Source organism: Symsagittifera roscoffensis, chromosome 7, assembly GCF_963678635.1.
Source record: "Symsagittifera roscoffensis chromosome 7, txSymRosc1.1, whole genome shotgun sequence".
Classification (NCBI taxonomy): domain Eukaryota; kingdom Metazoa; phylum Xenacoelomorpha; order Acoela; family Convolutidae; genus Symsagittifera; species Symsagittifera roscoffensis.
Window position 1 is genome coordinate 9,287,272 of NC_087068.1, and position 21,928 is coordinate 9,309,199.

General features: G+C 34.7%; 3 protein-coding genes across 5 annotated transcripts in view; 1 reads left to right on the forward strand and 2 right to left on the reverse strand.

Annotated features, from left to right (window-relative positions):
* Nucleotides 1–1,888, reverse strand: part of LOC134850890 (uncharacterized) — a 56,146-nt gene extending 54,258 nt beyond the window's left edge. The window contains exon 1 of one of the 3 annotated variants that reach the window (XM_063866664.1): nucleotides 771–1,888. The gene's annotated coding sequence lies outside the window, so the exon portion shown is untranslated. Of the gene's footprint in view, nucleotides 1–24 lie in introns of all 3 variants that reach the window. The other 2 variants (XM_063866662.1, XM_063866660.1) reach the window with 2 other exon arrangements.
* The window catches only part of LOC134851794 (serine protease 41-like), a 328,908-nt gene that overhangs the window by 120,825 nt on the left and 186,155 nt on the right, over nucleotides 1–21,928 (reverse strand). The window lies entirely within an intron of this gene.
* Nucleotides 9,073–13,772, forward strand: LOC134851143 (uncharacterized protein DDB_G0283357-like). The gene is made up of 3 exons (XM_063867096.1): nucleotides 9,073–10,413; nucleotides 10,641–10,809; nucleotides 12,919–13,772. The coding sequence occupies exons 1-3, from the start codon at nucleotides 9,189–9,191 to the stop codon at nucleotides 12,977–12,979; spliced, it is 1,455 nt and encodes a 484-aa protein (XP_063723166.1). The 5' UTR covers nucleotides 9,073–9,188; the 3' UTR covers nucleotides 12,980–13,772.

A 21,928-nucleotide genomic window follows, 5' to 3' on the forward strand; every position in this document is an offset into this window, starting at 1 on the left:
AATTAATTTTTGTCGCATATTTACTTTGAATAGCATGAAACGAAAATTCAGCAATTGATGCATAAGCGTCAATCCAGATTAAATCTTATCAGGAAAAATTTTTTTACGATTGGGGCGAATTCGCAAATGGTGTTTTCTGTAAATGAGAATTTCTACTGTATGAAAAGTGAATTTTCCCTTCTAATCTGTTTGCCTTTTATCTGGGGGCTGGTGTAAATTCTGTTCAACACTTCTCACCAAATTCAGTTTAGCATGTGCTGCATTTTTGTGGGATCTAATTGCATGGCTCCTCGGGGTGTTTTACGACAACGTTTGTTTACATAAGTGGCTCTGGCGTAAACATAACGAAATCAAGTGAATATGTTTGTTTGTGTAGGAAACCTAACTCTTTTTTATTTCAATCCCAACGGTAAAGCATGATACTGGTAATTACTATATTTTTTCAAGAAGGAGGAATTAATTAATTTAATCAGATTTCCAAGTGGTCCGAGATATCTCTGAAATAAATAAGCCTTCTCCGTAGCGATCGAAAATTATCGCATTTCTTTGTTTGCAACGCCCTTTTGAAATGTTATTTATACTTCTGAAGAAAAAAACTGTTTGATATTCTCGCGTTTGATCAATTTTATGTTGACCGATTATCAAAACAAAATTACTCCATTATAATCATAGAACAAGACTGCTCGTATATCAGGGCAATGCCCTGAACGTTTAGACTGTCCCTTAGCTAGCTGGTCTCGAATAATTTTAAATAAAAAATGATGAATTACAAATTTTGGACTGCCAATAGGAACAATGTTGAGTGCGGGATGATTCGCGTTGAACTTAAATAAAAATTGAGCACTTCCAATCGCATTTAGGCTAGTGGCAAGCATACTTGCATTGCTAACCCAAAAATTCCCGGGTCGATACTTATACGCAGTCAAGTTTTGTAAAATTGGACTGAATAAAAACACCAAGCATATATTCCTCGCTTTCTTCTAAAGTCAGAAAATAGCAATGATATCCGTGCTGTGCGAGTATCACACTATTTTCCGTCGAAATTGATTTGGAAAAAAAGTTAAAAATCGAGAAGTATAAATTTTAGTTTTGCAGTTTTTTGTTGTTACTTCCTGTTGTTTTTTTCTACAAAGGGCGATTGATTAAGGTGAAAAATGCAGAAAGAGGGGTTACTATAATTAAATGAACTTGAAATATAGCGTTTAAGTTCTAGTAGAATTAATGTTGGGAGGTCGTATAATTTCGTCGAATTAATTTGTATAATTTAATCTGAAAAACGAATTATTTAGTTAAAACGAATTATCTGAGGTCGAATTATTTCGAATAATTTAATTTGAAAAACGAATTAACTTTCTCAACACTGAGAGAACTTTTTATGAAACGGGTGTTGTACCGAAAAGAAACTCGGATGGCAATTTATTGCTTTTGAAACTCCGTTAAGTTTTAGGACTTTGAACAGACATTGAAATTGGCGTAACATTCAATCTACTTTTTATGCTTTTGTATTTATAATTTGAACACATGATGAAATAATTCAGCTCAGTTAGGTCATTCTTCAGACCAATTTCGATAATCGAAGTTATGATTTTTAGCGGACATCTACGCCTCGAGCTCTCAATTTAAGATATTTTGTGCCTGTATGATATTGTTCCGACCGTTGGTTGCCTGTATGTTATTAATCTGAACGGTATTCGGGTGTTTTATTTGTTTTCCACGCAATATCAGGTACCACAAAGAATTATTGGACTGGGTTGAGTTATATATCATATTGAAACTCTTTCAGTCGTGATTCGAGAAACTTTTAAAAATTCCCAAAAATTTTCCTAGTATTGAGAAAACTCGGTTTGAAATTTAATGTTTTTCGTCTGTTTTTGAGCGAGTAAAACGATCGAGTAACGTTTATTATATATGAAAATTGACAGTTAACGCTGAACAAAAATCTGATTTTACTAAAAAGAAAACGTATAGTTTTATAAGATTCATTTTGCGCGTCTATAGTAAAAAAAAATCAAAAATCTTTGATATTTTTAGTGCAAAAAATTGAAAAAAAAGTTGTAATGGCTCATGCCTAATTGACTAAATTTCTACGTGTTCTCATAGTTCTTTCAGATAAGACACCAACTTGAAAAAAATTTAGTTTTGAGAAGGTTGTCGGAACATTTTTTTGTGCTATTTGCGCAGCTACCGGCTATCCTTGTTATTTCTCTAATTTTGCATAAATGAGTTTCTTAAAATTATCAGATTGTACTAATTTTTGCGCACTTTATCTTCTATTCCTGTGGTTTCTATGCATAAGCGTGATTGCAGCAACTAACAAGCGCTCAAGAATATTCCAAATTGAATCGAAACATGTTAAATTGTCCAAATGGTTCTTCACTAGATGCAAATTACATCAATTAGAACTCGAATCGAATGTAAGTCTAGACATTCCGCAAGTGAAATGACTTTTAAAAAAGTGTCGAAAAAACTCGAAAATATCAGGCAGGGAAAACGTCATAAGGGTCAATCGAAATATTCCAGGCTTGGCCGTGAGACAAAAAGATGTTTTATTAATTAAAAATTTTGTTCTATTCTATCAAAGAAGGTGAAATTTCACGTTTCAAGTTTTTCCAAGTATTTTTGAATATTAGGTATAAGCTCTTAATTAAAGTAAAATCTTTAATTTTTTGCGCCTCGCATTTCTTGTAATTATAAATCTGCTCAGAAAATGCTCTTTATTTTTGGTTTCAAGAGTAAAGATAGTTTCCCGATTTATAATGGCTTTATGGAATATGGTTAGATTAATAGTTATCAATATATAAAAAATAGAAAAGTGTCAAATGAAATAATTTTTGCATGATTCATTATGGTTTTTTGTCTAGCTCGTACGCAGCGGGTTACTCGTAAAATCATTCCCAGTGAAATTGAAGCAATTTGAACAATTTGCTGTTTTTTTTTGCTCTTCAGAATGTATAGTGCACTTTTTGACATTGCAAGGGCTATCTTTTCCTTAGATATTGCGGTGTAATTTTTGAGCTAGGCAAGATTTTTTGATGCAGTATTTTTTCGACTAATTATCAGCTCTCGTTGCATACTTTCTTGTCAAGTATTTATGGTGTTTTTTGTCTTAAGATTTTCTAACCGTTCTGATAGCTAGGTATTTTAAAGTCTCTTGTAATCGAATATCTTGATAAAAACTTGAGAAAAGACCATACTTTTTTGTAGTTTTTGAAAAATCTTGTTATTTCGATTAAAGTAGAAGTAACTCACCCCTTTCACAATTATATTTTAGTTGCTCTGCTAAGTTTTCTCTCATTCAGTTCATTAAATTTTTCAGCTCACTAAATTTTAATAATCAAGCAAACAGACAAACTATTGCCGTTAAGTACTTTTATTTATGAAAAAAGCTATTTGAGATCGTCTATTGATTTCTAGATCTTGCTGAAGTGAGTTTCTCCCTGTAATTAGGGTTAACAAAAGACGGTCGATAATAAACGCCAGAAGAGAGAGAATCAAATGGGGATAACTTAGTTTCTGTAGATTAACTTCAAATCAGCAGTGCATTAAATTAGGTTACACTCCATAAAATGGGGGCTGTTTTTTCTACTTGAATTTCAATTTGGAGTAACTTTTCTACGTGAATTGGGAGGTGACTTGGGTAAAATGGGTAATCCCCCTCGGTTTGACTTTTAGCTGGCTGAAAATTGACAATTGTGATAGATTAAAAATGATGGATTTAAGTTGGGAGGGTCTAGCTAGGGATTGTTAGTCGAAAGTTGAAGTTTCTCAAGTTAGTAGCCAGAAGTATTTAGGAGGAAGTCTCTTTGATGAATTTTATTTTTTTATTCTACTATTTGAATAGTGTGAGATACATGCGAATGATTAATCGATAACCTCAACAAAAAAAAACAATTTTAAAATACGTTTTGTGCAAAGTGATTTTTCGCGTTTTAGATCAGCTCAAACTATTTGGTATCTTGTTTCTAGAAAAAAAAGAGGAAAGTTGCTTGCCAGAATATTGATTGAGCTTCTCTGGAAAAGAGTAAGCGATTTGAAATCTGAGGTTGCGTTTTCAGGAGTGTAATGTAGATAAGAAGACATGGAGAAGTCATGACGTAAATCTTAGCTGATTAAGAAGGAAGCAGTAACTTTTCCAATTTAGAAGTTAATAAAACACCTAATCCTGTTAAATCCTTGCTGAAATGGTGATTTGAATCGATAAGGCAGATAATATTCAGCGTAATGTAGCTCTATAGTGTGCTCTCATAGGAGACAAAAATCTATTTTGTATTTTGAGGGCGTGAAGTTGGATTGACCTAATAATACTAGAGTGATCCTATCCTAGGCTTCTAATATTTCGGTCATGTTCTTAAATCAATTTTCAACTTGTGGCAAAGCTGCTAAAATATCGTTTTATGGAGATGATGATATCACTGATTATATTTTGATTATATTTAATGCTACATTCCTGTCATGGTATTCGTTTTTTGTATAGCGGCAATTTGTTTTTGTGTAATCGTTTTGCGGTCACGGAAAGTGAAGTTTTCGTGCTTATTTTCAGTTTGGTTGGTAATTTAAATGCATCTCCCTTGCCAAAAGTTGGAAGACTTGAGAAGATCTTACTGTTATCTCAGTCTTCAAGACATCTTAGAAAACAAAGCATTAAAGAAAATTGTTCGTTTAGTGGGTCCAACTTATGATTATTTTCATAGTTTTCGACTTAAAAGGGAATTTATCTACATGAATAAATTGTTTAAGTAAGAAGTTGCTTTTATCAAGAAGCCTTTTGCGATCGTCAAATTCATCTCTAAAATTGAAATTATGTTTCAAATTGTTCAAAAACACTTTTTTCGGTGCGGGAAGACTGATTATTTTAAATAAGCAATTGAACGGTTGTCGAGCTGTTGAACAAATAAAATTCCGTTGATCAAATAAATCTTTATTTTCAGGGACGTAATAATCCAGTCCAGTTTTTGAAAAGGCGTAATCAACCATCGTATCAAATTAAAATTGAATTTTTCAGCTGCTTAATTCGAGTTTTGCTGATATTTTATTTTGATTCATTTCGCGGTTTTTATCTAGTTCTAATGTCTATAATTAAATTTCTTCGTAATGCACATGCAATATTTTCCATTGGGAAGAAGATACGGTCGTTCAATTTTGCCGCTAGGTGTTCAGTTATGCTAAGGGATCGGTGTCGGTTATTCAATTTCCTTTTAATAAATAGAGCAAGCAGCACAGTATGCCTGTCAATTTTTGCAGAGGTAAAACAATATAAAATGGTTGTTTTTAGTATTAAGTGACAATGAACGTAGTGAAGACGCTTATATGGGTCGTGATGGTGTTTCTTTTTTTCCAGAAAAATTTGATCTTTCGTGTTTGGACTTTTTTTCTAATGTTCAATTCATAAATTTTGTCAAAAGGAAATTTCCACGTGTAATGATTTATTTTATATAGAATTATTTTAATACAAATTGAACTATTTTGTTCTGAAACAAAGTTTTTCGGTTCTTGTATATAGGCATTTTTAACTTTGTCTCTTGCATTTTGTTTTTGTTGAATATCAAGTACCACAGGGAAAGCTTCATTTCCCTATATTTTATTTTGTGCTACTCAGTCCTTCTAAAAAAGTAAGTTGGTGAGGTATTATTTTAAATAAGCAATTGAACGGTTGTCGAGCTGTTGAACAAATAAAATTCCGTTGATCAAATAAATCTTTATTTTCAGGGACGTAATAATCCAGTCCAGTTTTTGAAAAGACGTAATCAACCATCGTATCAAATTAAAATTGAATTTTTCAGCTGCTTAATTCGAGTTTTGCTGATATTTTATTTTGATTCATTTCGCGGTTTTTATCTAGTTCTAATGTCTATAATTAAATTTCTTCGTAATGCACATGCAATATTTTCCATTGGGAAGAAGATACGGTCGTTCAATTTTGCCGCTAGGTGTTCAGTTATGCTAAGGGATCGGTGTCGGTTATTCAATTTCCTTTTAATAAATAGAGCAAGCAGCACAGTATGCCTGTCAATTTTTGCAGAGGTAAAACAATATAAAATGGTTGTTTTTAGTATTAAGTGACAATGAACGTAGTGAAGACGCTTATATGGGTCGTGATGGTGTTTCTTTTTTTCCAGCAAAATTTGATCTTTCGTGTTTGGACTTTTTTTTCTAATGTTCAATTCATAAATTTTGTCAAAAGGAAATTTCCACGTGTAATGATTTATTTTATATAGAATTATTTTAATACAAATTGAACTATTTTGTTCTGAAACAAAGTTTTTCGGTTCTTGTACATAGGCATTTTTAACTTTGTCTCTTGCATTTTGTGTTTGTTGAATATCAAGTACCACAGGGAAAGCTTCATTTCCCTATATTTTATTTTGTGCTACTCAGTCCTTCTAAAAAAGTAAGTTGCTGAGGTATTTTGCAAGGTGCTAAAATGTATTACCCGGACAAAAAAAAACTAGTTGAAATTTTTAAACTCATTTTTCTCATTTTACGATGAAATCAGACAAAAGTTATGAGAAAAGTGGGTTATCGTTTTACCAGTTTTTATGGTAAAGTTTCTTTTGAGAAAACGGAACCAATTTTTTTACCCCTAAAGCGTGTTATTTTGGATCCAGTCAAAGTTCACGCTAAAAGTACTTTGTCAATTGATGAGCAAGTTATGTCAAAGTGAGCTTTGTATGTAATGCAACAAGTTTCTAGACGGGTATAAGCTTTAAAAATCTGTCCAATTATATAAAAATTTTAAATAAATAAAATGGCATTTTACAATATAAAATTTCATTTCTAGGATTTGAAACATTTCAACGTTTTGCGCAAGCTTTTACGAAAATTTGTTAAACCTTTGTTAGGCTACAAAAGAAGCTCAATTTGACAGAACTTTCTCATCAATTGACTTGGTAGTTCTCGCGTAATTTTTAAATAACTCGAGATTTTGGTGTTAATGTGTTCTTTATGGTTGTTTTTTAACCTATCATTAACCTATCATTAATTTAATCGAATTTGTATAAACTGGACGATGACTTACAGGAGGCTGAAAATAACGTTGAAGTTGGTTAATATTAATAGAATTGCGAAAATAATGAACTTTGTTCACTCACATTGCAGGTTCAATTTCAATTTTTTGTGCCATCGATTGTCATGAGTAACAAAATGCTTCAGAAAAAGCTTTTAATCAACAGCAGACGAGATGAAATCTGACTATCGAAATTTAATACTTGAAATTTTATACGGATGAAGATGGTTACCGGAATAAGGGATTGTCTAACGAAGAGCTTTTGCCGATTTATAACAAAGCGAATTGAATTAAAGCTGAAGAAATCGACTTTACTTGTAAATCTAATTTCAAAAATGTTCCCTCGGGATTTTGTAAGTCAAAGAAGGCGCGATTTGACTAGTTGACCGTCAGCTAAAATAGTAAATAAAACAACGCCAATTACAATTCCCTCACCTCGCTTGGGAAGATTAATTTTAAAACGCCGCAGTTGTCTTTTGTGTACAACTGTCTTTGATTAAAAAGTAATGGTCAGTGTTTTTAAAGCCCTTTTTGTTCTCATGATTTTAGCTACTCCAGAAAACATGAACAGAAAACGCGTGAAATGCAAGCACACTTATATCACAGCAGAAATACTGCTACAATCATATAAACTTTCTGTTTTTCCTGTTTAAAAAAATATGTTCTTGAAACTCGTTGAGCCCGGAAGAGCACAAAATCTCAAAAACAAACTTTTGTTTAAAAGACCAAAAACTTTTTTTGATAGATTTCTTGCCCTTTTTATGCTCGCTATCACAACTCCAAGAACATTTTTTGATAAAGTTAAGTCGCTGTAATTTGAATTTCTTTTTATCTCAAGGACGTTCGTCTAATCCCGATTCTGCTACATGTGACATTGAAGAAACCTGTTCCCAGAGGCGTTTTGAGGTCCTGTCCAAGTGATCTTGGGCTAGATAGAAGTTGAATGGAATGTTAAATTGAAGCACAAAAAGCAGATGCTAATTTACCGTAACTTCCACGTGCCTCGGGACTCGCCATTGTCTTATTCAGAAGGAAATGAGGTCCATTAAGTTAGGTTTTAAAAAGAACATTACTTATGGAGTAACTTAAAGTGGGTGAACAAAATCGAATAACTTGGATTAACTTAAAATATAGGTCTGTCTTCATCTTATAAAATAGGATATTTGTGGGGTCGAAATCAGTTTTTCGTGGTTTGGAAGATGTTTCCTGTCTTTACTGTGTCTTTAGGCCCGAAAGTTTTCACTACATTTGGTAATAATTGCCATGAATAAATATCTTTATTTTTTTCATGGCAATTATTACATGAAAAAAAAATTTATTGCTGTAAGACACGCCTAGAATTCGATGTTGATTTTTTCGTTAGTCTGAAATCAAGTTATTTTTTTCAAAGGTTTGACTAAAAAAGGTCTACGAGTTGTGTCTCCCTAATTTTTAGGTCTACGTGTAGTGGAAACTGAAACAGATGGGTTATAATAAAATGATAATATTATAGGTGATAATAATATTATAACCATTATTAGCAACGCTTCTTAAACCATATCTTTTAAATGGTACATGACTATGGCAATGATTTCGCCCCCCCTAAAATTCCAGAGGTTGATTTTAGCTTAATATATCCTCATCAGTAATTACTGGGCTGTTTTCAGATCAGATTCGACTTTAAGATCTTAGTTCTACTAGGCTTTATGCTGATTAATTAACCGAATTAATTAAGTGCGGACAGACCAGAATTTTGAAAGATTATAGAGAGTTGCAAAAAGTTCGGACAGACCTTATTAATTAAAAAGAGCAATCGTACCAGTTTGACAGATTTTTGCATGCAATTTTTTTTTTCATACAACCTTGAGACACAAAATCGGACTGAAAACTTAGATTTTGCTTGCAAAATATTTCCAAAAGAGATCAATTGCTCTTTTTAATTAATTTTGTCTGTCCGAACTTTTTGCTTCTAATTATATGTAGTATACCAGTCTAATCGGTCAAACTAATTTGATTGTTCTTTTTTTCATTCCGTTTTTCAAATACCGAAATTAAAATTTTGACTTTTGTTTCTTTGTTGCCTACTTTTTCGTACAAAAACAATTTGCTTAGATTTTTTGAAGGTTTCCCAAAACGCATAAATATTCCTGATATTTTTTTGATAGTTATTAGATTACCGATTAAACTACCGTCTTTCAGTGTTATAATGTCTGATTCCATTGTTACTGAGATCGACCAGCAATCGCTATCTGCCCCCAATGACAAATGCGACTTGAACGGAAATATTCTCCCAGAGACTGACAACTCAAATAACGACGACAATCATTTGGAGAACTTAAAGAATAAATTTTTTCAAAGCGAACAACTGCATTGCGGTGGAGATGTGAAAAGCGTGAAAACTACCCAAGAAGCTGTGAAAAGTCACGTGACCGATAATGGAAATGTTGAAAACAAAGCGCCGAATGGAGAACATGTGAGCAAGAGTAAAAACGAAGATGAATTGGTCGAAGAAAAATTGGACGCTTCTGAAACCGAAGTTGAAGATAAAGATCAACAAGCTGGCGCTTCGGGAGGAGGCGGTTCAAGTGGAATCGAAGGAACGTCGGATATCTCGGACACCCCGCTGACCGACACGACTACAAACAAAGACGACAACGAGGTTGCGACGAAAGAGACATCGGCGGCGAAGAAAAAGAAGATCCGAGTTAAAGTTACAGGTCGACCTCACTCGGCGAACAGTTCGCACAGGTACCGAAACGACAGAAACGGATATGGTAGTGATCGACGAGATAACGGGCACCAATACAACAATTGGCACCATGGATCCAATGTTCCAGGCGCGCTTGGAGGTTTTATAAGGTCTTTCCAAAGACAAAACGGTAATTACAATGGATACTCGAACCAAATGAGCTTCAACAACCGAGTGCCTAGAAATAATTTCAACGGGGGATATCCTAATCATGGACCACGATACGATCATGGACCGCAGCGTATTAACTCACACGGTTATTACAATAACAACCGATTTGAAAATGACAAGCGTTTTGATAATAACCGATATGATAACGGCAGTATGAATAGAAGTTTCCAGAACTCGGGTTACCAGGGACCGAAGCCGTACGTCTCAAATCCGCCATTTCCAGTGCTTAGACCTATCGGGTTTAACAATAACAACAACCGAGGCGCGAATGGTGAACGTGATTCGGATCGTTGCGAGGAGCTAGTCAAGACAATTGACTATAACGACAACGGAAATGTGATTAACATTAAGGCTTCTTTGGCGCCGTCGGCTCTGACTAAATTGAAAGAGCAGAGCTCGTTTCAACTGAAGGTGCGTCTGCCTGCTACAACTCCCTTGTCAGTCGTAAAGCGAGTGTTGTGTGCAAAGTTCTACTTGACCAAGATGATGTATGCGGCCAAAAACTCGACTGGTTAGTAAATTACTTGTGGTTTAACGGCGGACGTTCAGCATATTTCGATAGGAATTATTCGATAGGAAACATTCGGTTCTTTTTAGGCAAGTGCAATTGTCGTTTTGAATAAGACCTAACAATTTTTATTCTGACAGGCAAATTTCGCCACTGGCACGCTTTCATAATTCGAATAGGGCTCAGGATCAGTTATCGTAACTGCCCAGTATTTGATTTTGTTGTTTCAGACCGGAACGCGATGTTCTTCCAGGACAGTGGCTCCATCTTCATGGAGAGCAGAGGGAGGAAAGTGGACCTGTTGTCCACGTTGAGTGTGGAGGAGTTCCAGTTGAGGTGTCAGAACCAACCTGCTCTGTTCCTCTCGGAGTCGGAAACACTTCACACCATGTTGTACAGGTGAGGAGGAGAGAAACTGAAATCCAATTTCAAACGAAATCAAAGAATATTTCATTAAGTGGCTTATTTTTTTCTGAAAGCTTTTCAAAATTAATCGGCATATTGAACTAAATATGGAAACTTGGCAATTATTCTGTTAAATTTTGAGGCTTGAAAGTTGGCATTTTGTTTGACTCAATTATGCTGTTGCCGTTTTGTTTGTGGTTACGAAGTGAAGCTTCGCTTGTGTCCATGGAAAACATGGGTACACTCTTTGACAATAAATATCAAATTTTAATGATGTCAACCAAGATTACCAATTCGGTTATTTAGCCATACGGTTTTATGATTGGAGGGATTGCTTGTTTCAGACACAAAATATGTGTTTTACGGTAGAACTGAAAAACTCGAGGAATAGGGCAATTTTCTACCATTATGAGGTGTCCGTCAAAAAAGAGCAAGAAAAAAACATAACTTAGATTGTATGTTTTTGTTGTTTGATGGAAAATTTTTGTTCACGCTCAAATTTACGAATGTTGACTTCTGAGTTCATGCCTAAGTTCAGACTCTTACACAGGTCGCGATGATTTTTCGTTCTGGAAAAGTCTTAGAATTTAATCAGGCTCAAATTTATTTTCACGGTTTGACTTTCGATTTCTTAAGTTCAGTTTATTTCTTTTAAAAGGAAGGCAAACTCCACGATTTAACAGCGGAAGTGTAACGTTCTTGAAAAACGTGATCTACCTTTCATTTCGAAAAGGATTAAAATAATCAGATTTCTCAGCGAATCAACAGCTTAACCTTTTGATCCAATTTCTCAAGTTGGGTTTTTATCAGAAAAATGTCAATCATAAATTTTTCTAGTTAGAAGGTCATCTATTCTTTTTGAAATTCGAAAGTTGAAGTTTATTCATTCAATAGGTCAATTTTTTTGTTCTGCGCTCATTAATATTTTCCGACTGTCAGTTGGCTTTGTTCTTACCACGTTTTATTTCAGCTTAATTATTGACACTTTTTTGCTTAGTAGCTCCATAATGCATTAAAAAAGGAACCGCTTGCATAACAACGTGACTAGCGAGGAAAATCATAGCAAATTAATGCGACGCCTTATGCTTTTCCACTGTCAATGGACGTAGTGAAGACACTTATAAAGGTCGTGATGATTTTTCTGGAAATTCTTTCGTTTTCTTCACGTTTAATTTGATCTTTAGCGGACAGACTTATGGAAGTTAAATTCCAGTTTATTTGCTGAAAGGAAGGAAAATAACGCTCTGCGGTTAAAAAACCGGAAATCACACAAAAAATTTGAATGATTTAAATGTGAATTTTTGAGTTATAGATTTAACAGCATGATTTTGATGAGTTTTCTCACTTTTGATTCAAAGCGCACTAAAGTAATATATATTTTTGAAATTCGAAAGTGCATTTCTCCAAATGTCTGTTGCCTCTTTTTCAAATGCTGCTTATTGTTCCGACCATTGAAAATGGGGAGGATCTTTGTCTTCGGGTGTATTTTAGTTTTTTTTCAGGTACCTCAAATAGTCATCGAAATGGGTCGACTGATATATCATATAAAAGCCCTTTTAGTCGTGATTCGAATGACTGACGAGCTTGGTCGGAAATTTAAAAATTTAGAATATTTTCAGAGTTGAGAAAAACCGGTTTGAAATTTTTGATTTTTGGTCTAATTTCGATCTAATAAGGTCACTAAGGCTCACAATGGCTTAGTTAAGATTAATTTAAGCCGTGAAAACATAGTTTTACTTTTGTGAAGGTAATTTTTGTGGAGTTTTTTAGTGCAATTTTATGGAAGAGTTTCAAATTTTTTGTTTTTTCGTTTTTCTCATCATTTTTCCAAAAAAATTGTTTAATTGATGTATTTTACTGAATCTCAAATATGCCTAAGTTCTTTCAGATCTTTTAATCACAGCATGAAGAAAAAAAACGACAATTCGAAAAAATTTGTATTTTTTTAAGACTGGTCGGAAAATTCTGTGCTACTTGCACAGTAATCGGCTATCCTTGTTATCAGTTGCTAAGGGTTGTCGCCTCACTTGAATATTTCAAGAAAATTATGCCCTGCCTCCTTTTCCAAAACGTGTCAACTGATTCTCTGGATCACTGTTCTAGATATCCCTACCTGCAAAGAGGAACTCCAAATGGGGGAGAAGTGAGTTTTGTGTTGCGATGAAGAGCAGCGTGAAAATTTGATGATTGCCGATGAGTGGACGAAGAATCAGATATTTTGAACTTCAAAGATGTAATGAACTTTTTGGTTGTTTTTCGGCGCTATTGTTTGTTTTTTTGAATACTTAGGTACTTACAAATACCTACCCGTGAATTAGAAATTGATGTGCAATGATGCAAATAAAATTGAAATAGAAATACAGTCATAGTGCTCTAGAATTAGAAAAAAAAATACTTTGGTTTATTAATACAGTTGAATGAAATACTGAGTTCGAGGATTTCATGTATACGCTACTTGGAAGTCGTTAAATTGTCACGAGATATTGATTGCTATGCGACAGTTTTGTTGTAGGCTGTAACATTGAATTATAGTTTTTAGGGTTTTAATCAGTTTTTTTTTGCAGCAGCGAAGTTTAAAACTGTACTTGAAATAATTGACTGCTTGATTAATTGAAATTAAATTGAATTGTTATTGAACCTTGTAACTGGATTTAATGTGCTAAATTTGACTCGATGTTTTGGAATTTAGTCGAAGACACATTCCAATTTATCGAAGTGTTACCTTAGTGTGTTTTTTATATCAGTTGCCTATTAATGTTTAGTTATGATACAGTCATACTTGAGAATTGTGCAATAAGTTAATGCGAATTATAGTGCTAAAGCAAAACTTTGACGAATACCAAATAAATTTGAAGCAGTAACTTGTGTTAATACCAAGATTTGAATTTTATAGCATTCTGAGTAACAAAGATGAAAAGATGTTAACTTTTTATTGGTTTTCAAATATGAGCTTGAAAAAAGATTCCTGTGAAAGTGCCATGGCCGACTCTTGATGTCAAAGCAGCTTCGTTGAAGTGCTTCTTAATTAATCGGTTGCAGTTCACGAGACAGTACGTAGATTTCACATTTTCAGCAAAGTAATAGTTAATTCTCTTGGCATTAAATCCTTCAATTCGTTAAATACCATTTTTCTGACAATGAAGTGGGAAGAAAATTGTTCATGAAGTTTTTAGTTGTATCTTTTTGCGATGGAATACTTAATAGCACAAATGACGTCAAATGGTCAAACATTTTCCAGACGCTTAATCTACTTGCATGCATCTTAAATATCTTCAAAACATTCTTGGCGTTGCGAAAAACCGCTTCGCAAACAAAAGAATGAATCTTCGAGTAAAACGCGGGCAGAGCAAACAATATTTACACTTGCGATCAGCCGTTTTTTCAAACCTAACTCGCAAATAAGTGTTCATTGATAGTAGAAAGTGTTCACTTATTTGGTGGCAGTTTTGCATTAATCTATAATCTAGCATTGGAGATGTCGAAGCATCTTTTCTGCTATATTTGTGGCGGCTAGTGTTTGTGATGTGTTAAGTGTGAGAGGTTAGTGCGTGAGACTCATAATTTCTAAGGCGCAGATCGAATCCGAGACCTAGCCGAATTTTACTAATTTTAGGCCTATTGCTACTTTTTCCTGTCTTTTATAGAGCAATTTTAGGTCGTGTTCTCGCTAGATTTCCGAAGCGAAGCTTCGCCTCTAATAAACAAAAACTTCAAAGCTTAGAAATATCAGTTTTGAGAAATTTTCAGGACAATATTTTTTTGGTTATCGATTTTACTAGCGTTTACTAAAAATTTCAGGCTGTGTTTTTGTCTCCTTTCTATACAAGCACTTAATAAACAAGACAGGAAATAGTTCTAAATTTCCAGAGCAAATATTTTGATCTAAAAACATTCAAAGTAGGCGCTGTATTTTGAGGAGCTGTATTTTCAAACCCGTGTTTCTTGACTTTAGGAATTTGGATATTTTTAAGAAATAGTTTTAATATGGTCTATAACTCGACCCTTTCGGATGATTGTTCGTGATACCTGATTTTACATGCTAAACCACTCGAAGACGAATTTCCTAAATTTCAAATGTCAAAGTTTTTAAAACTTGATACTTTTTGAAATTTGGATTTCGCTTAAAAACAAAAATCCCTCAAGAAAATATAAACGGAGAAAAAGAGGCAACGTAACGCAATCGCGACAAGACAACTCTATTCATTGTTTCGGTGTCGTGCGTTCCTACTCACTGATAAAGAGAATAAACTTAGTACAAGCTGAGACAAAGTCTATCTCCATCACGACAATTGTAGAAATCAACCAACTTAGATTGCCACATTTTGAATAGCTGAAAATAGTTTCAGAATATTTACTAACTATTTAGAAATAAATATTCTGAAACTATTTTAAGCTGTTCAAAATGTGGCCATCAAAGTTGGTTGATTTCTACAATTGTCGTGATGGAGATGAACTTTGTCTCAGCTTGTACTTAAGTTTATTCAAAAGTGCAACAACCCAATTGATAGTTTATTTTTTATTGCTTATTTAATAAAGAACTGATAGTCAAATCCAGAAATAGGGGCGGGTTAATTAACAAAATTTTATATAGAGGGTATCTTTTCGGCTTTTTTTCTCTTCACCTCACAAAAGATTGTTGTAATGGTGTAAGAGTAGTTTTTATAAAGTTAAATACACAACCAAAAAAGTTATTTTTAGCCTAATTAGTCCCCATGCTAAGTTTTTGAACAATCCGAAAGTGTGATTGATAATTTTATTGTGAAATGTCCAGGTGGAGCGGGAAAACCCCTTCCCCCTTAAGTGACCTACCGTAAATTTTTCCTCGAGATTCATATTGTTTTTGAAGTTTGAAAATTGATTACGCATAAAAATGTTGATAACCTCAAGCTTAAATACCGGATTTTTATCCTCTAAATCGAATGGGGGATTGCACGGTTGTTCCTTTTTGTCCTTGCTGAGTGGTTTCATTATCTCACAAATCACAGAAAGAAGATGCGTCCACAGAAAGAAGATGCGAAGAAACGGTTATCATGGCGTTCAAGAGTGACGAAGCTCAACAGTACTGAATGTGCGAGCGTTCGACACTGCCAAAAACATTGTCGAACATGTAAGCGTACTACACAAAATGTTTAAACCATTTTTTTCAGTTTTAAATTTATACATAGATACTTGTCAAATTGACATACTCATCAAAAGTGTGTTAGAACGGGTTGAATTGAGCTAAATTTGTATGATTAGTATCGCGTCTTACATTTCTTTTATAGATTGATATGGTTCGCATAGTGAATACACGGCTTGCCATTTTTTGAAATCAAATTAGTCAACTTGAAGAAATTTCGTATCGAATTATTTCAATTATGTGATAACAATTCTTGAAAGAATTTCGGTTCTTTTGAATAAACATTTTTTTTGGACTGTTGCAAACTGGCATTCGAAAACTGCCCCAGCGGCTAGTAAGTGACTCGAAATTGCACTATTTGATCGAACTACAATTTGATCGGATTAAAGCAAAAGTTTTTAACAAAGGGTCTTAAACAGCTCCTCCTCTATGTAGTTGTAGATGCAACCAAATGTAGTTCTAACAGTCGGCAAATGATAGACAAGGATAACCGATTACTAAGCAAGTAGCTCAGAGTTTTCTGACCACATTCATAAAAATCTATAGAAAAAATGTTTTTAGTTTTTGTTGTCACGTTTGGAACAACAGTGCATTAGACATAATTAACTACAATTTTGTTTTAAAACTGTGTAATGAACATAAAATCAAGAAGTTTTTATCTGTAAACTAGGTTCGAAAGACAGGCAAAAGTAAATTTTCACTACTCAGAGTAAAACTTTTAGTCTAATTTTGGACAAATAGGTCTTTTTAAGGCCTACACGCAAGCTTTAATTGCTGGAAAAAAAACTAAAACTCAAAAACTTAAAACCAGTTTTTCTCAACCATGGGACAACAGTTTATTTTGTTAACGAATAAAAACGCTTTAATATAATATATCACTCGACCCATTGCAATTTTTACTTGTGGTACTTGGTTTTGCGGCTGAAACAAAACAAAAAGAGATAAAAAACTTAAACCTTAAACACTCACAGACAAAAGAAGACATAAAGTGAAGAGTGCTAGACAATGTCAAAAATCTCAAATGAACTAAGAAAATGAACTCACGAACTAAGAAGTCAAAAATCTCGTCAAAAATCTCAAGTGAACTAAGAAAATGAACTCACACACTAAGAAAATGAACTCAAATTTCGTGCAAAAAGAACTGCAAATTTATTAATAAAAAAAAGTTTTTTTTTATAAATTTAATTATACCAGGACCAGCACAAACTGTTCTCAATTTTTTTAGTTGAGCTAATTTACTGACCTCGCGTGCCCTTGCTTTAACACTGTCTGTTTTTTTTTCTAAGGATCGAAAAACTTATAATATGAAATGTATTAATATACATTTCAGAGGATCAGATTTCTGATCTAAGGATCAAAAAACGGATAAAAATTATTAATGAACAAATCGTTTCAAATTGAATTGAGGCAAATTTTTGGTCTTGTTGGTAAAACTACGAGACGATGAAACCAGCATTGTGTGAGATGGGATGAAATGTGGAAAAAAAAATGAAAACGAAATGTTTTTTTTTTATAGATTATGTGAGCATTTTTTCAATCAAAACTTTTGAATTGGTCTGAAAACGCTGATGTCAGAAATTTCATAACGTTTTCTTGTCTCCACTTTTCAAAAAAATGTTGAATAATTAAGCTTGATTGTTTTTTTATTGATTCAAACCTCGCAATGATAGTTTTACCAATAAAATATGCACCATTGAAGATATCGACTCCAAATTAAAAAAGAGTTTTTAATTATTGTTTTTGTTTGTAAATTTCTAGGGGTTCAGAATGCGTTGGGCTAATCTATACGTGCTTTGAAGATTGTACATATGATGCTGATAGCATAACGCAATTTATTTATGCATGGCGATTATTTTGCTCAATAAAATCGCTTCAAATTGAATTGAGGCAAGCTAATCAGTCGTAATCATTTTGCACTTCCCAAATTTTGACATTTGATTTTCGATACTGTCAAAATTTTATGGTATTCAAAAATTCTTTGACTAAAAGTTTTTCAATACCGATTAAGGAGCAGTTTTTATATAGGAGCAGATGATCTTATTCTGTCTGTTCTTTCGTTCTACGCTCTTTTGTTTTTGGCTGATCAGTAGTATTGTATCGTGTCCCGGATCCTAAGGGGGGGTCCTTCCTAAGGGGGGGGGGGGTCCTCACGTAAAGCAAAATCCTAGGAAAGGGGTCCTTAATTTTTTGGAGGACCCCTATCCTAGGATTTTGTAAATGATCGCAAGTTCCCACCCCTAAAGTAAAAGACCCCCTCCTTAGAATCTTGTTAAGCTGAGCTCAACAACCGGGACGCGATACAATAATTCCTTCTAATTCCTTTGAAAGCGGTCCCTTTTCCCGCGATAATTAAAATTAATCGTCCTAATTCCTGAACTTTTCTTTTTTCGTCCTAGTTTCATGTGGATATCATTTCCTGGCTTTCTTTCTTTTCGTCAAAGATTTGTCATGCTATTAAAGTTTGTTATTCAAAACAAGCCTAAGGATTTCACACATTTGTTTGAATTAACACTTGGTTTGCGTCTACTAGTTTATTTGCCTGAAGCTATTTATGTTAAAACAGTGATTGAGCTCAATACGAGTATTTATTAGTTGTAAATTGGTAAAAACCAAAACATATACAAGTCGAAGTATAAAAAGGACGAACAGTAAAAATCATCTGAAAATATATGTTTCAGACTTTAATGTTTATTGTTTTGGTTTTCTTTGCGCTGTTTTTTAGATGGTCGTTCTTCTGAAGCTTCAGATAAAATAAATGGGTTTTTTATAGGGGGACGTTCACGGACTCGGCTACTAGAAGCTTCTTCTTCTTCTTGCAGCTCTGCTTCTGAGTAGGGCCGCTGTAAAAATCCCCAATCCGGAAGTGTAAAATCGGGAGAACTGTTATCAGTTTCATTGTATGAGTTGGCCCACTCGGTGTCCATGTAAATGTCTTCTAGAAAAGCATTTTCTTCAGCGGCTTTATGGACAAAGGGCACTGTCGAAATTCCGTCGAAAAGTAGAAAACGTTTTGAGTCGAATGGTGATAATGCAAGTTTGTTTTGTTTCACTGTCATATTGGTGTGACCTTTCGAAACTATATTATAGTTGTACACTCTCATTGTTTTTCCAGTGAATAATGTGTCCCTGAAGGTTTGGTGGACCAGTTCTCTCTGTGCACTCCGTTTAATTCCTTTGGCACTCAATTTTTGAGTGCCTTCTAAACAGAAGCAAAATTATTATTCTTTTCTACAACGTTGGGGATAGCTTCATTTCACTTCAGCAACTCAATTTATACCGAACAAAATTTGATTCATTTTACCAAAAAAGAGGAGAAGACTCTAAGTTATGATTAAAAAAGAGGAAAAAAGAGGGAATATGTTGTCAGATAAATCAACGTTTAGGCAACATTGTATAATGTTGCCTAAATCAGCTAAATGCCCATAGTTTAATGCAACAAATTAAGGGGTGTAGGTAGGTTGGTGGTGGTATTTTTGTTCTGTAAAAGGTAGGAATGGGGGGTGGAAGGGTGGCATAAATTTTATTTACCATTAAGGACGACCGAGTATAGTTTCGGTTTTAGGGCGATGAATTCTCTGATCGGCTTCCCACCAGTCTCGTCTTTGAACTTCAGCACAACTTTCTTGTTGGTATCCTCGAACAAGAAATGGTCCTTATCGTAATTTGAAAAGTCGAAATCAGCTTTTATTTTCTCCAAGTCTCGGTAAACGTCATCAGTTTTTATAGCGTAAATAAAGCTATCCGTGTCGGAGTAAAGGAGTTCCAAGTTTAGATTTGGTTTCATTTTTTGATAATGAAACTGAAACATGAAACGCTTGGCGAGGTCTAGGATGGTCGCACCAACTATCATAGGTTTATCCCACAATATTTTTGTTACTGAAAAGCTAATTGTGGCTAATTGATCGTCAATGATTTGAAAGCTTTTCATTGTGCTCAGAGCTGTTTTTTGTAAAAGTTCTCTCTCATTCCTTACAATCTCCAGCTTCTTTCTTCCTAACTTAGACTCCATTGTCTTACCGAAAGCTGAATTAACAATTAGCTTGTAGAAGTTCTCCTGGAGTTTATTTACCGCGGCTTTTCGTAGGCGGGTGTTGAGGTCGACAAAGGGTGCCATCCAGTGACTTTGGCGGAACTGAAGAACTTTTCCGAGGTGAGTTATTTTCATTCCCAGCTCATGGTACAATTTTAGGGTAAGGTAGTGCAAAACATAACCTTCTTTAGGATGCAAGGTCTGTAGAAACATTGGCACTTTTGGCAGTGTGGTGATTCCCAATTTTCCCAACATGTCGACTTGCTCGTTGCTCATTGCACCGATGTCCACTACTTCACGAGAGGGGGCAAGGGGGTAATCAGCAAAGAAGTCGTGAAGCTCTTCGGGTATGGTTAAATTGACTTCAACTATATAACCCCACTCTGAGGTTTCGCTGGTGAGCAGTATGTCTGCCAGACTTTTTTCAACTATTGAAAAATCGTTTAAGGGCAAAGGGCAGTGTTTCATTATCCCCCCGTACAAAATGTTTGCATCAATATTGAGGATGTAGCTTGATGGTTCTGAGGGCGAAAAATCGTCGAGGTATTTATTGTTTGCTTTGTAAAATCGGCGCGCGTAAACCGACGACATGCCTCCTCGTATCATTCGCTGCACAAGGTCTAGATGTTCACGGTCCGTTAAGAGTTTCAGTTCGGGCTGACAAACTTATAGAAAGGCGTCCCCGGAAAGGTTACTTGCCGTGAAGTAACAGGCGCAATCCAGCCCGTATGTTTGATAGCAAACTTCACGAAAAGCTTCGAAAACGGAAGCAAGCAATAGCACATCTGTAGTCAAGTACAAGTCGTGGTAATCACCAAGTGAGCCACACTTCAGTTCGGTGAAAACTTTAAGGGCATGATTGTACTCGCTTCTTGAAACACTCACATCCCCTCCTGTTAGACTATTTTTCCACATTGCTCGTGGGGGAAGGCGAGTTTCTCGGAATTTTTCGAATGAGTTGAATTATGAGTAGGGGTAATGCCCTTTCTGTTTCAACAGACTGACTTTTTCACGTGAGTGGCCGAGTTTTTCAAAATAGTTCTCCAGCAGAAAAAACTTTTCGTTGGGCAAACTATTGACAAGTTTTGCCAACGATGCTAGCATGAACCTATACGAATCGATTAATCTCAGATTTTCGTAGAGTTTTTTGATTTTTCCGTTTTTGTCCGTGTACGTTTTTATGTAGACTGAGATTGTCAAGGATATATATTTTTCTTCAGATGCGGGTATTACGGAAAAAAGTGTTTTCCGAATCGCTTTTTGCCAGCGCTTTGATTATAAAGTGTAAATCATAATTTGACAAATTATGAGCTACCACTGGAATGTAATTTGTTGTTTTTCTATTAACGTTACACTCATTGTGTGCCCAACCCAGAAACTTGTTGGTGTAATGGCAATGATCAAGTACCACTTGATCATTAGCGGAAAAATCATTCTCGCATATCCAACAAATTGTAGCATCTTCCCGTTCCTGGTCTGTTATACCAGTGAAAGTGTAATATTTCCTTTTTTTTACGTAAATTTGTCTCGCTAACGATTCAAGGGAGCTAATTAGCTCTTCCATCACATTCGGTCCTCTTTTAAGCTCAAACTTTAACAGGCATATTTTCCCAAATTCGATTACTGCTAACGCGTAGCCGCACGGTTGATGGATTTCAATTGTTTGCGTGCTAGATTTTTGCGGATCAGGTTGCGGTCCGTATACTGGTAAGAGCAGTGACTCCAAATCAAAGTAGATTACTCTGGGTACGTACCAACGAGCTGTTAAGTTTTTGAACTTGTGGTCATCTTTTCCCGAATTGGGCATTGTTATGACAACATCTTCGTCTTGGTAGCACAGTTCTTGATGTCTTCTCAGAGTTTCGAATGAAGCGCATGTGTGGAAACATTTGCGACAAATCTCAGACTGAAATCGGTGCACTTTGTGCCGCACGTACTCGACCAGTTTCTGGAGATCACTTATC

Bases quoted from the DNA above. Each gene is read 5' to 3' on its own strand.
- LOC134851143 (XM_063867096.1), top strand. From the start codon at position 9,189: ATGTCTGATTCCATTGTTACTGAGATCGACCAGCAATCGCTATCTGCC. The intron at 10,414-10,640 runs GTTAGTAAATTA...TTGTTGTTTCAG, and splicing joins TGCGGCCAAAAACTCGACTG to ACCGGAACGCGATGTTCTTC. The intron at 10,810-12,918 runs GTGAGGAGGAGA...TCACTGTTCTAG, and splicing joins CTTCACACCATGTTGTACAG to ATATCCCTACCTGCAAAGAG.